The following is a 15,614-nucleotide window of genomic DNA, read 5'->3' as shown; positions in this document are numbered from 1 at the left end:
TGCTTTAGCCTTGGCAACGCAAGTAAGAAGGTTAGGACAAAAGAACAGTCCCCTCAAACATCCTTCAGAAACCTTCACAATTTTTCCACATGTGCAAGGCTTTGTATATTAATCTGGCAAAAGTAGAAATGTCACAGTGCTAACGAATGTAACACTCTCCTATAGTGAACTGGCTACTTTCAGCCCAGGATTATTTGAAAAAGGGAGGAACAAACCTTCGAACAGTATTTATAAAATTTTGATCCACAAAACAAAGCAGTTGCTCTATTACAAAAGAAATTTAAAAAAAAATCAGTTCTTAGCACAGAATAATGGTACATTTTAGAACTTCTGCAATTAAAATCTAATAAAAAAGTAAACATTCTCATGTACTGGGAACAGATGTAGATTTCAATCATTCAAATAACTAGAACTGCAATTAAACCCTGAAAAATACTTTGAAAAAATATACACTTTATAATATAGCTATGCGTCATTTAAAAAAAACAACCTACACAGAGTTTCTGCACTATTAAAGGCACACTAAGCTAGAACATATACAAATTATTAAATGGTCATGAAGGCCCACATTGTGTTTCCATGGGGTAGGTAATGACTGCACAAGTCAGAACTGGTTTATAACACTGCCTCACTGCACACCAATTACACATATAAGGTAGAAAATAGTAAGCAAAATTATTTAAGATATTTTCCTTCACCATTTTTTCCTAGTTCTACAGTGATTTCCATTAAACCTAAGTCTTGTATATGCACCACACTGCAAGTCTGGAACCTAACAGGGGTCAAGAAAATAAAAGTGTTACTGAAACAAATTCTGAGCTCTTCAACGAGAATGGAATGACAAAGTCTGTTCTTGAAGTCAAGCAGTCCGTTTTATAAATGCTATTTAGAAAGGGACAAGTAGGTCACATTTATTATTTTAATAATTGTGTTTCTTTAAAATTCCAGTTTATTTTTAAAATAATTTCTACTGACTTGTCATTCTGCAGTTTGCTATCAAGTCACTATTTCTCGCACTATCACAAAGCTGCAAGGTTTGGATTGAGTGCAGACATGATTGCCTGTGAAATTTTTTATTGGTTTTAAGAAAAATAATGAACTATTCTCTTAATATTAGGTGTTGTAAGATTTTTTTTTTTATTAAGAACATAAAAATCCTAAATATTGGGCCGAGATTGTAAAACAATATCCCTTTGAGTCCAGACTTGTCAACTCTATAAGATCAAGTGTATTTCTATTTACCTAAAATGAAATACAGGAAAAAACAGTATAGAAAAAAAATCTTTTATAAGGTTTTCCCTCTCTAGGACAGGTGAGCTTTTTCTCACCATTCACTGTACTTCTTCATGAAGGATATTAAAAATATCTTTAAGAACAACTAGACAACCATTTTATAAGAGCAAGAACAAATTAAAAAGTGTGTTGATTATAATCAGATAAGCACCCGGGTTGTAAATGGCACTCAAATACTTGCTCAACAATTCACTCAAGGCAATCAGATATAAATTGGGACTATAGACCAAAAAACTTGACACCTAATAATTTCTTTCAAGGATATACTATTTTAAACATCTGCTGGATGGCAAATACATCTCAAAACCTACATTTATAATGTGCCTACCTGCTTTGATTTAACCTACCTCCAACTTGAAAAATATTGGAGGGAACCTTATACATTCGTAACAATTCAAGTGTAACTGTAATGCTGAATAATAAGTTTGGTTTGTCCTGAAAAATTCTGAACTATGTATGCCACAGTTCGTTATCAGTGCAGATGCAGCAGAAGACTGCTGTGGTTGGCTCAGTGGATTTAAAAAAACACAAAAACAAAAAATGCTTCCGCATCCCCTCCCAAAATGTAACCTTTACAGAATATATGTAAAACCATGTTCTTCCCTGGCCCTATTCACAACTTATCTACAAGATAGTGTTGGCAGTAGATACTGCAGTCCATTACTATTTGCATTCAGCTCTCATCCATCTGGTCCTTTGTCTTCTCTTGCGCTTCAACTTGGTCATTTTTCTGGGGTGTCTTCGAGTCTTCTGAGTTGCAACAGAAGCTACCCCAAGAACATGTTCAGAGCAGCATAACTGTCCCTTTAATGTAGAATTTAGTACTGTCCCATCTTGGTGTTCCTTGCAGAAAGAATTTGGGCAGAAATGGCAAAAAGACATGGAAGGTTTCCCACACACATCACAGTGGTGCCACGGACACTCCCACTTTCCTGCAATCGAACAAAGAACAGAGGAAATAGTTTCATAGAAATAATGTTTTTCTTTTCAGTTATGAGAAGAAAGCTTCATGTTGCAAAAAGGCCAGGAAATGCTTTGTATTTAATGTCTGCTTTAAAAAGCACAGAAATAATTATAAAGTGTATAAGCGGGAATAGCAATTTTTCTGGCTAAAGACCCACTGAAAGCTAAATGTGATGCCATACCTCTAGATAAGCTGAGCAGACTACTTTATATGGACTGCTTGACCCTTTACCACTTAAATACAACACAAATCAAGTCAGTATAAATAATTCAGTTCCCTGAAATATTTTCTAATGAGTTCCAATCTCTACCCATTCCAGATGTTATTGCACAGTACCAAATTTACTTGTATTGGTCACATTTTTATGTTTGCCTGTCTTTTCCTTTCTCTAATAGCTTCTGACCTCTGAACGGCAACAAACTACAGAAAATGAATTATAAGCAGAGCTTCTTCTGTAGTACCAAGTGAAGAATGAATGCTCTCTTAACCTTATCTGTGTGGATTCTCATTGTAGGATCCATGCAGCCTTGAACCTGTCTAAATAAAAGGTCCTTGTAATTGCATATATACCCTATAAATAACCTCAGAAGGCCACCTGAGGATATCTTAAGATGTTGCAACTTCAGCCGCTCAATTATTCATAAATCACCATAGGCAACCACAAAAAATGCAAGTGGCCACCGCTCCTTTCCAAGAAAACTTTGAACTGGCAGTGGAAATTTATCTTAGAGGTTACAAATTTAGTATTTAGTTTTGTCATCTTTTCAGACCCGTTGGCTATTTTCGTTTAAGGTGCCATTGAGCCTTGCCCACAGCATCGTGGGGTTTTCGGCCACAGCTAGTCCCAGTCCGCTGGCATCATTCCATGCCCTTTCTGTGAACCGAAACGACGGAGAAAGGTGAACATCTTTGGTAGTGTCCAATACAAAGTGCTTTTACCAATAACACAAGGAAAGCCCGGGACAGAGATCATCTTACAGGAATGCGTATCTCAGCATTTTCTTTCAGCACCAATCAGCCGGAGGAGTCAACATCCAATTCCTGGTTTCAGTTGATGAACTCAGGGACTAAAAGCCAGATGGGTTTTAAGGTTCTGAGAACAGCTAGAAGTATATGGATTTAACAAGTCATTGTTGCTGACGGGTCCTAATGACAAGGAGTATGGCAAGCCATCTTCCAAGAACCTGCTCAGCTTGATTATACTCCTCCAATTACAGCAGCATACATTTGGAGAAGGGGGCACTTCATTACTGAGGGGAGCATGAATTTCAACAATGAGTCTAGGCAGCAAACTACTGTACTTAGAGTCTCTTTCCTTTTTGAGCCAAGTTAAAACAAGTTGGGGAATTAACAAGGAATCATGAATCTCATGACTCTTCCATGAACGGAACTGCGTTTAATATATTGTTCATGCCTTGGTGAAGGGGCTCTGGGTGCCAGAGGCCTTCTACTTGACATGAATACCCCTACCCTAATTTAGTGATGTGGACTTAAGTGCCTGGCTTGTCTAGAAAGGGATAAGAATAGTAGGTCTCCCTATTCAAAAGAAACTCTTGCCATATTTATAAATTACGCCCTGAAGAATAAGAACTTCCCTCAATTTTAAGGATGTAAATTAATTTTTCTTTTAAAGATGCAATGTGATAAGCAAATATTTCTTGTAATCTATTGGTTTACACATTTTCAGCACAGGTTTTTATCACAAACAGCTTCCTTCCCCACCACTTCATACACTCCACTCACCAAAAGGACGTTTCACCAAACCAAGACAGGAGAGATGATAAGTTTTCGTACAAGATTTCCTGTCACACAAAACAAGTTGTCCTCCATCACCACAACGGAAACACTCGTCTTCAGACTGTTTCTTTCCTTCACTTTTTGTTTTACGTCTCCGCGTTCTCTTTTTGGTCTTTTTGCCTTTTTCTTCTGAAGCATTAGTGGAAGAATTCTGCGGGAAATTACAGTTTAAAAAAACAAAAACAAAAAATAGAAAAATTAAGATGTTTCACTGAGAGAGAAAAGAAGCCTACAACAATCTACAAGAATTTCCTGGTAGAAGAAGTTAAGATAATTAGTGCTTCCAGTTCCCAGGGGAACTGTGTTGGTGTTGACTGCCATGTAGGCAGTCTCACAAGCAAAGCTTAAGTTTGATTCAACACAGAGACCAGGGCAGCTTCTAGTCCCTAGAGGATATCCTTGTAGATCAGAGCTAACAACACTTTGCTAGCATGAAGAAGCTTGCTCACTGCCACCTATGCTGTGCATATCCTGTAGATAAAGGCCATCAGTCTTTGGGCTGTCAATTTTTTCTACTTGCAGTAAAATATCAGACAGAAAATAGAAATATTTCAGAAAGCAAATGTTTTTCAGTGCAAGCAAAAAATGCTGTAAGCAGAGGCCTGCTGGCTGCTCCCACGCAACCCCTGATGCACAAGAGCAGGAGGAATGCTCACTAACACAGGTAACACCAAGATGGAATAATATCTTTTAACACAAAAAAAATCACTTATAATTAGCCTGTCAATCTCAATGTCTAAAACAGTGAAGGAAATATAAGTAAATGATCTAATAAATTACACAACCTAATTAATTAACCACAGCTCTAGTCACACTACAAGTTAGAAAGATTTCAGATTTTCAAGTAAAAGGAGATTATTGGAATATTACAGCCTGGTTTGAAAAATACAGATTGTAGAACCACGAGTTCCATGTATCAAGACTATGAGTTCTGGTTGGGCGAAAACATCCTGTTTGAAAAGCATTCACTCTAGAGTCAAGTGGTGGAGAAACCCTTGTTTCAATGGTTTCGTATACTAGTGTTCAATGATTTAGTATCCCGTTAGGCATTTACATTTTTCTCCAAGGACGGTTAACTTCAACTTATATTTGCTGGATCTTATTATTAGTTGTGGGTCTAAATTAAAGAACCTTCTCCTATCAAGAATTGTCTTTCGATGAGGGTACATATTTCTATTAGGTCTCTGTCACTGTATCACATGGAGATTTTACACACAGACAGTTAACTGTCATTGACAACATTATTTCAGGATGTGGATGTAGTCTTGCATTTGCAATATTATTATAACTTATTGCTCAAATAAGCATACTTTATCTAGCAATCCAGACAGCTCTAGAGATGAGTTACAATTTTTTTCCTGGTTCAGTGCATAAATGGATGACAAGCTGAGGTAAGATTATTCCTCTTCTAAAAAGATGTAAGTAGGTATATTCTGCAATTGCACATCCTCCCTCTGAAGGACCAGTCACTGAGCAGTGTCAAGAACCATAATACTGAAAAGGTGGACAGTCTTGCCATGGTTAAGAATCTGATTTTGCTTTCCTCTGCCAGTCCCCTCAATTCCACAGTAGATTTTCATTCCAATGTCTACATGTGACCAGCACCAGGAACATAATGTTTAAGCAAATCTAAGTTAATTCCCACAGGTCATTTCTAAATATAAGTACTGAATGGGGGAGAGAACCTAATGATAGATGATGTGGAAAAGGCAGAAGTGCTCAATGCTTTTCTCATCTCAGTCTTCACAGGCATGGTCAGCTCCAAGACTACTGCACCGGGCAGCACAGTTTGGGGAGGAGGTGAGCAGCCAATAGTGGTGAAAGAACAGGTTAGGGACTATTTAGAGAAACTGGATGTGCACAAGTCCATGGGGCTGGACAGGATGCACATGAGGGTGCTGAGGGAGTTGGCCAATGTGATTGCAGAGCCTTTGGCCATTATCTTTGAAAACTCATGGTGACTGGGAGAGGTCCTGGATGATTGGAAAAAGGGCAAACATGGTGGCCCTCTTTAAGAGAGGGAAGGAGGAGGATCCTGGAAACTACAGACGTCTCACCTCAATCCCTGAAAAAAATCATAGAGCAGGTTCTCAAGGAATCTGTTTCTAAGCACATAGAGAAGATGATTAGGAACAGTCAGCATGGATTCACCAAGGGCAAGTCATGCCTGACCAACCTGATTGCCTTCTATGATGAGATGACTGGTTCTGTGGATGCAGGGAAACCAGCAGTTGTGATAAATATTTAGATTTAGCAAGGCTTTTGATACAGTCTCCCACAGCATTCTCGCAGGCAAGCTAAGGAAGTATGGGTTGGATGAATGGACTGTAAGGTGGACAGAAAACTGGCTGGATCATTGGGCTCAGAGGGTGGTAATGGCTTGATGTCTATTTGCCAGCCAGTATCAAATGGAGTGCCCCAGGGGTCAGTCTTTGGGACGGTTTTGTTCATCAATGACCTGGAAGATGGGATAGATTGCACCCTCAGCAAGTTTGCAGATGACACAAAGCTGGGAGGAGTAGTAGATCTGCTGGAGGGTAGGGCTAGGGTTCAGAGACCTAGAGAAATTGGAGGATTGGGCCCAGAGAAATCTCATGAGGTTCAAACAAGGACAAGTGCAAAGTCCTGCACTTCGGACAGAACAATCCCATGCATCGGTACAGGCTGGGGGCCGACTGGCTGGGCAGCAGCTCTGCAGAAAAGGACCTGGGAGTTACAGTGGACAATAAGCTGAATATGAGCCAACAGTGCACCCTCGTTGCCAAGAAGGCTAACAGCTAATGGCCTGCAGACTGAGGGAAGCGATTATTCCCCTCTAATTCGGCATCTGGATGGAACTGGACCGGTGGTTTTCAACCTTGTGGTCCACGGACCCCTGGGAGTCCACAGACTATGTCTAAGGGGCCCGGCAAAAGATGACTATGATCGAAGTATGTGAATATCCACTTACAATGTAAAGTGGTCCGCACCTCCATTCAAAACTTCCCAAGGGGTCCAACACCTTTATTTGAAATTTTGATCTCACAGTCATGCCTCCTGTCATTCATGTGTGGCATGGCAGGAAGCACGATTGTGGGGAACATGCGAATACCATTGTGCCTTTAACTGCACGTCTGCCAAGGGCCTCAATGTCCCCTCTCCCCTCCCAGAATAATTGCAGCAATACATGATGCATCTTTCACCCTTAACAGTAACATTTCTGTAACGTCAGAGAAGTTTGATAATTTTCAGAACATGTTGCTTTATTTGCTGAAGTTTTCCTACAGGTATTATAATTTTTCACTAACACTCAAAAAAACCCCTCAAAAACAACAAAACCTGTAACTTTTTTCTCTTAATAGCTACAGGATTTTTAGTTTTGAAGGGTACTTTTACATTCAGGCTATATTTTACATACCTTTGGTCTGTCCCCAAGAAATCCACTGCAGTTTGGGGCACCACATTTACAGACAGTTTTTTCATTGCCCAGACAGTCAAGATTGTAGTTGAAAGTCAGCTCTGTCCCTGAGTAAGAGATAAGACTGTTTACCATATCCCTTTATTAAACAAAGTACAAGGTAAGGACTATCCACAATCAGCACTAATCCACAAATAAGTATTCTATTCTGCTTTGCCCATTTTAGCACTTGCTCTGCAATTAGTATTTTTACTTTGGTCTCTCCATCCTTTACAAGCACTGATCATTATTAGGTACATATCCAGCAGAAGCTTTTCATTTTTCTCTTATGTCAAATATGTTTTTACATAATTAACTTAAAATCTTCTATACACAGAGCTGAGAAACAAACATTTCTTTTAATATACTGTTTCCTCTGTTCTCCTTTACCTGCTCCCTGCAATTACCTGGCATGCCCATTCACTACACCTAGTCTTAAATATGTTTTAAATTCTTTGAAGAACCATATTTTGCCGTACTGAAAAGGAACTCAATATAGGTAGTAACTCTAGGAGCTTCCATCAGATGAACAAAAAGCAGCCATTTCAAGGTTTGTCTAAAGCTCAACAGTAAGAAAACATTTACTGGAGAAAAAGAAAAACTTGGTATTCTCCTCTCTATGAAGAGAGAATGCACTGAGTTCCATGGGGAACTTTGTGCCAAAAGTAATCAGTTAAATCACACCAGAACTGGCTTGCACTGATTATTATCTGATGCAGACAGGCAACAGGTTTAACGTTTCATATTAAAAACCCCAGACATTCACATACCTGCAGGAATATCACACACGGCAAACAGGCCTACGCGTGTATCTCCATTTACTGTCCATTTTAGAGTCTCACAATTTGGTTGGCAGCTGTGATTCATAAAACGAGAATAGTTTCCTTTGGGACCAGCATCAATAATACGATCCTGAAAATTAAAATAGTAAGAGAATGATTTTTTTTCCTCTCGTGAAAATACGTAATTTCCAGAATTGCATATGAACATGTAAAGACATGGACATTCTTGTCAGTCAGCAATATATAAGTACCTCCATTTTACTTGTTGTATTGAAAACTGTAGCGCCTCATATGAACTGGAATGGACGCTCCCAAAGCAATACCATGATCTAGCTCACGCTTCCACAGTATTTATCACAGCCACATGGCAGGATAAGCTTTCTTGTGAGCAAGTGGTTCAGAAAACAAAAGAAAAATACCCTAAAAATAATAAAACCTAAATGAATCAGTTTTCCTGTATCTGAAACCTTATTATATTTATTTTGATAAGTAACACATTAAATGGCATTGGTCAATTTGCTATTGACTTGCAGGCATTACAAATTCCTTGCTGGTTTTTTTAGCTTATCCTTGTGTAAACCCAAATAAGTTTTTAGTAAGTAGTCTTTAAGAAAGTCCAACCCTATATGCAACTGCCTTTTAACCTCTTTCCACCTTCAAAGCCAGAAAACATAATAAAAAAATAAAATCTTGAAAATAGCTGACAGTTTTGATTTGATTCTTTGACCAGCTGTTTAGCAGCCCTCTCCATATCTCCATGAAAAACAACACCACTGTGTGTCTGAGGGAAAAGACAGTAACTTTGGGGACAAATAACAGATTTACAGTTAATGTTTAGGGGGTTGGACCTTGGATGAATAACTGATGCTGCATTCTGCTGAACTGGAAAGCAAAACTATTTAGAGTTTGTGGCATGCAGTGGTTATTCTAAAAGCAACATATTACAAGCAGAACGTGTTTTAATTACCTTACTAAAGTTTCTTCTTGAATTTAGGGTGAGTTGACATTGCACATATGCAATTACTATGACTATGTGCCTGGAAATCAAGTAACTCTGTTGGCAGATGGCCATACAGGCTTAATGGTCATTTACATGCACAAACAAGGCACACAAAGGAGCAGACTTATTTAAAAAAACTTGACCCTTACTGACCACAGGTTGTCAGCTACCAGCTACAAGTTCCAGAGCCCCAGTACTGCTATTTAACATACTGTATTAGTGTTTTCTCATTCTTTACTGAATTACTTGGTTGGTCATGGCAGGATCTCCATCAGGCAATGACCTATTCCTTTTACAATGCTAACAGGAGAAATAGTGACAGCAGCTGCAAGGACACAGAACACTATCCTCGTATGCATTGTGAAGACGGCAAGGACTGAGCAATTATACAGTCGGCAACACCAGGGAAAAGCTCCTACAAAAAGGAGCATGGGGTCATTTTTGCAGATCTAAACTTTGCTGTGAACAAACAAAGAAATGAAGATGGCTGAAAACACAGATTTAAAGGACAGAATACTGACACGCTCTCAAGATTACAATTTCCCACCAAGCCATTTCATTTTTTAATAAAAGTGGTCTGTTAACAGTGGTGCTATTGTTTTGTGTGTACTCCAACTGTCTCCTTGCTATATCAAATAAGTGTATATTTTCCCCACTATTTTAATCAGGTATATGCTTATCTTTGTTGTACTTGACGACAGACAGCCAAGTGCAGCCAACTGCAATCTGCACGATTCTACCATAGGTGTTTCTGACATGCTTATCACCTTGTAGATAAGTGTTGAAATGCAGAAGTCACAGAAAGAGTGAAAAACACTGTGAACAGATGATAAACCAAAGCAGATCAGACAGTTTAGTCTTTGGACCTATCAGTTACTGCACCATTTTTCCACAGGAAAGCAAGTCAAATGTTTATCAGAATGTATTATTAAATAATAAACACATTATTACATGACAATAAAAATATTAAAATATTGTACCTTATCAATAGTGAGCATATAGAAGTGAGTGATGTCATTTTCATGTGCGTATTTGATTCTTGCCATACACTCCTCTTCATCAATTAGTTCACCAACATACTCATTCACAAACTCTCCCTGAAGGACAGAAGAGCATTGCTAGTAAAGAAATAACCCAACCTAACAGTGCCACAGGTTAACAACTCTTTCTTTGGAGGGATACGGGTAGGAGGGGGCAGGGAGGGGGGAATTAAGAGCTCCACTTCATTAGAGAGAGAGAGAGAGAGAGAGAGAGAGAGAGAGAGTCACAGTTGGGCAAATACTATTCCAAAATTACACTGCACTTACACAAAAGACAGATTTGAATCTTTATCCCTAAAAGGAATGAATGCCATAATGTGGAACTAGAAAAGGCTATAATCCATACCTTTTTTATGTCTCTCTTGGCAACCAAACCCCAGCCTTTGCCATCCGTTTTGATTATCTTTGTTTCAGGGTACTGACGTTTGGTAAAGCACTGATTCTGGCAGCGTTCTCCAGCTGGACAAACTTGTGGGTGACATTCATACATCAGCATCCGGTTTAGGCATTCAGAATCAAAGCCACAAGGGTTTTCATCTGTGGGTTTGCAGTTGCATTTGGGAATCTCAAAAATATCAGCAGTGTAAATCTGAACCTTACCACAAGGTTTATTCACCTGAATCATACATAAAAATAGACCAAGTATTATTATAAAACAGCCTGGTTTTTCAAGTGAATCCATCATAGGTTATTATCTTCCTGCTATCACCTCAATCTCAACATGATGAAGTACTAAAAAAAAAAAAAAAAAAAAGGAAAATAGCTTTCTTCTCTTCCTTCCCCTAATTTTAAAAAATGACATTATACACTCTGATTCTTGTAACCTCAGTGGCAGACCCTTTTTCTGTTTCATGACTCTTATTAAATCCTGCAGCTTCCTCACGATTTTTAGAAGTAATTTTCCATTTAGCACCATGAAAATTCTTCTGGGTGTTCTTCCTATTCTCTTGTCACTAGTGCAACTGTCTTCTTTTTCATCTCTCCCTAGCTCAACCTGATCCCTGGAATCTATGCAAAATGCTTTAAAATCATTGTGTGCTGGCTGAACTATTTAGCCTGCCCAGGAACCACTTCCGTTTCACAGCATGTCAATCAAAGGCCTGGACTTAATTCATATCATTACTCGAACACATTCTTCTCCTGTGAAGCCTTCCAGCAACACTCTGCAAAAGATGAGCTAAAATTTATTTTCCCTCCATTACAGAAGAAGGTTAGATCTGCATCCAGTTTATGATAAACTGGCCAACTGAGACTGAATTCCCTGAAGTGGAGAACATCACTGAAGTGAGTGGGTTACAAGACACCCGTCCTTACCTTTATGTGTTTGTACGGTGGTGGTTTACGTTCATTTTCCTGGGTTTCTTTGGCTTCTCGCTGAAGTTTTATTTCTCGAAATCTAGCTTCAGCCTCTTGCAAAGCTGGAAAAACAAAACACCTGCATTGTTAGGACCTAGAGAAAGATTATTCCCTGCAGCCCAGTAACACTCCCCCTCTTGTCCCTTCACTTTCCTTCTACTTGGTTTACACATCTCGATAATAGAGATCTCAATTGACTAACTAAATTCCTTTACAGCTCTTATAACATGACTAGTATTTACGCTCATTGATTGTTTTCCAGACAGGCAAAAATACCAACATATTGCTTAGACCAGGAGTGCTCAACCCCCAGCCTGGAGAGCTGTGATGCAACCCATGGGGCTCCCCAAAGCTCCAGAAATTTGGCAGTGGAGAATGGTAGCAATTAATGCCAAATGTGCAAGCCCCATGGGCCACATGACATGGCACTTAAGCAGGATCTAGCTGGCCCAAGCCAGTGCACCTCCCAGCCCCATGGACTCAATCTGGCCTGCTGACTGACCCTGCACTGCTCATTTGGTAAATAGGGCCCAAAGGTTGGACATCACTAGCTTACCCTATATGCTGCTAGAAGTAACGAAACCCAAATATTCAATCCAAACTAACGGTAGTGACTCATATTCTGAATCACAAAACCATTTTTTCCTCTTTTAGATTGCAAGACAAGATTACATAAAGTAGTTCCGGGCTCAAGTACAGTATCTTTAGAAATCAAATCACGCGCGCGCACACATTATTTTTGCTTTGTTGTACCATTTTTGAAGACTTTTCCAATTCCTTTAATTCCTTGGTATCTACTCCCCCTGTCTCCCTCCATATATGGAAATACACGAGCTTGATGCGTCCAGTAATAATCCTTAGAACCAAAGAAAAACACAGGAAACTCTCCAATTTCATGCTTCATTTTCTGGATATTTGGAGGGACGTTTTTTGGATGGCAAACTTCTGCAGGCCACCATCTATCATAGGAGCACAAATAAATACAGCAGTTTAGTCAAATCCTTTCTTCACAGGACAGTTTAGTAACAGTAATCAACAACGACAACTGAACATTGTAGATGGAGTGCTGCTTAGAATCAGATTTAAGAAAGCAAGTCACCAGACAACACAAAACAGTAGAACAGCTTTAAACCTACCATTTTTTAAACTCATTAAACAAGAAAAAGAATTTGGATAAGCAAGGTGAGGCCTCACGTTTGCTTGATGGTACATCTCTCTCTGTCTCCCTATACAGCAATTACTTTTGGACACTGCATGCAACCAATTCCAAAATTATAATAGTTCCAGGCAATGGGCAGAAACCGACTGACTTAATGGAAAATTGAAAACCAGAAGAGGGAATCGGGCTACACAGCCCCTCCTGCATCTGGCTAGCAAAACCAGATTCTGTCTGTGGACAACCATACATAACTATGACTGTCTACACTACACAAGAATGGTGTCATCTTCCAGTGTGACACCACTCATATATCAGTTCTGCCCATGTCCCAGTGGAGTTTAAAAGGCTGACACCTGAATGGCTAATCCCTCAGGCAGAAAAAGAAACAAATGTAATCAATTACAAAAATTATACACACTTAACTATTTGAACATATCTCTGAAACTGAGGGTGTTGCATAGGGGAGCAACCTCCAAACATTTCTACACACAAATTAATTTTCTTCCAGTTATATCCAGCCCATATATAAGAACTACAAGTGCATTCATCAGACCTGTAATTTCCTAGCTTGACCCAAATGATATCCTGGAAACGGAGTTTCTTCCCTGCCCTGCAGTCATTGCAGTACCAGCTACCATCTGGCATTTCAATGTTTAAACAGTCTGGGTGAAATGCTGCAGGACATGACTCGCAGCACAACAAGCTACCTCCTGCACAAAGAAGACAAAGTTAGAAGGGGGGGAGGAATTTAGCATTTCAGTGTGATTTAAATCTCTATAATATGTAACTATAAATGCAGTCTTTAAACTAGTTAAAACATACTGATTGGTAACAAAGACCTATCACTCATTTGTATGTAAAAACCAAAGACAAATCTAACTAATTTCATTGACTGGAAGACACAGATTACTATATTATACAAATTAGCAAGTGAACCAACAATCAAAACAGCCAGGATAATGCATCACAAATTGTAATTGGTTCGTTTTAGTTTAACAACTGTAGTTTAATTTATGCTAATGCTTCACAGGATGTGAAATTTTAATAAAAACGAGCCTCCACAGAATTTTTTCATTAAATCTTTGTTGAGCAGAGGAATGAGATCACTGTTTTGTGTGCATGAATTATCAAGTAGGAAGTTAAGCAAGCTGTGGCTTAATAAGCTTCTACAATGTGTGTTTAATTTGTCAGCAGGTCAGGTAGTTTGTCTCTCTATGTTCTAATCAGCTCTGTGCACAGGGCTGTGCTCAATAAGTAATAAAATTTACTGCAGAATGTAAAAGCAAAAAAACATTAATTAGGAGTATATCAGCAATAACTAATACTGGCTTAATTTGCTGTTTTCCAACTAAGCCAAAAGCATCTCTTAAAATATTTATATTTTTACATATATATTAACAGAAAGTAAATACAAAAGGCTTCAGTATGTTGAACACAGGGTAAGGAACATAATTAGTTCTCATTATGCCTCCCTGGCTCGCAATTAAATCAGATGTAGGATAGGCAGAAGAATTACAAGGAAAGACATTCTTTTAAAAAAAATGTCTGCTTATCACCAGATACTTTAATATCTTCAACAAAATCTGATTAAACCTGAAGTGACTCTGCATGTCTTTGGCATTTTTATTTAGAGATCTTACTGAAATCCAGGTGAAACAGAAAAAAAAATGACACATTTAAAAGTTGATGAGGCTTACAGCAAAGTAATAAAGAGCTTTCCATCAAGTTACCTTTTGAGCACACAAAGCACCAGCTCACATTGACATGCGCATGATGACTTTTTCCTTTCATGGCTGTGAAATGATTGGTACACACAATGCTGTTGGAAGCGATCACAGCACAGCCTGCAGCAATGCAAATGTCTCCAGCGTGGTAAGCCACAGGGCAGCGAACACACCGTATCATTTTGCCTAGCAAAAGCACAATACTTTAGTATTTATCTTTCAGCTTGCTCTGCAAATTTAATCCAAACAATGCATTTTAATACTCTATAACACTGCTGACATATAGACAGTGTATCAGCTATGACAGCTTCAAAACAGGTGCATTTGAATTCAGCCAAAATACTTAACTAGCAGGGTTTTTTGCTAAAAATGAGATTTAATTGTATTGATCTTCATATATTTATAACAGTACAGGAAAGCCTTCTGCAACTCTGCTTATCAATCAATATGCTTTCAATTGTTAGAAAACTAGGTATACATACAAATAAGTACAAATAGAGCTTCAATGCACTACTTAAGTTTTATAGACATATATAGATAAACTTGTCTATCATCCTCTTCTTTGTCATACCTACATTTGATATTTAGTTTCATTAGAAAGATACCATGTGTAATTACTGGTAACAGTTCTGTACTGCACTGTTGCTAGTATAATTAGAAAAAAACCTAAAAAAATCCCCTCTAATGCTGATGGATAATTATGCATTTACTCTAAACGATTTTCCAGGTAACATACTATTGTGTGCACGTCTGCATAACTGCAACTGGCAATCTACACATGCTAACGGACCAGATTTTGCTACTCTTAAATAATTACTTATTTTGTATGAATGGTTCAATTGCTATGAATGGGACTAAAGTGTGGAAAGAACAGGGCATGAAACGGTAACAAAAGCAGCACATTGTGTCTTGCTATTTTCAGCCCATTTAATTCTTCTTCAATCATTTTTCTAATTTGGGCAAAGCATTCCTCCTTGAGTGGTTCTGAATTAGGAAGGAACCAAAAAAAGTACAGAAAACCAAGCATATAAAAACTTCTCATGTCGACATTTTTCAAAGAATC

General features: G+C 38.5%; 1 protein-coding gene across 2 annotated transcripts in view; it reads right to left on the bottom strand.

Moving 5' to 3' along the window:
• Window positions 1-212: 212 nt before the first annotated feature.
• The window catches only part of NSD2 (nuclear receptor binding SET domain protein 2), a 109,429-nt gene continuing 94,027 nt past the window's right edge, over window positions 213-15,614 (bottom strand). The window contains exons 14-23 of one of the 2 annotated variants that reach the window (XM_014520060.2): window positions 14,558-14,737; window positions 13,381-13,537; window positions 12,422-12,627; window positions 11,627-11,730; window positions 10,659-10,928; window positions 10,253-10,369; window positions 8,261-8,402; window positions 7,452-7,558; window positions 4,001-4,205; window positions 213-2,225 (exon numbers count right to left, since the gene is read on the bottom strand). In XM_014520060.2, the coding sequence (XP_014375546.1) occupies window positions 1,957-2,225; window positions 4,001-4,205; window positions 7,452-7,558; window positions 8,261-8,402; window positions 10,253-10,369; window positions 10,659-10,928; window positions 11,627-11,730; window positions 12,422-12,627; window positions 13,381-13,537; window positions 14,558-14,737 (1,757 nt within the window). In that variant the 3' untranslated portion in view covers window positions 213-1,956. Of the gene's footprint in view, window positions 2,226-4,000; window positions 4,206-7,451; window positions 7,559-8,260; window positions 8,403-10,015; window positions 10,089-10,252; window positions 10,370-10,658; window positions 10,929-11,626; window positions 11,731-12,421; window positions 12,628-13,380; window positions 13,538-14,557; window positions 14,738-15,614 lie in introns of those variants that run through there. The other variant, XM_025204438.1, reaches the window with a different exon arrangement.

This window comes from Alligator sinensis, unplaced genomic scaffold (assembly GCF_000455745.1).
Source record: "Alligator sinensis unplaced genomic scaffold, ASM45574v1 scaffold445_2, whole genome shotgun sequence".
Taxonomy (NCBI): domain Eukaryota; kingdom Metazoa; phylum Chordata; order Crocodylia; family Alligatoridae; genus Alligator; species Alligator sinensis.
The sequence above is the reverse complement of the archived record's forward strand: the minus strand, read 5'-3'. Positions and strand labels throughout refer to the sequence as shown.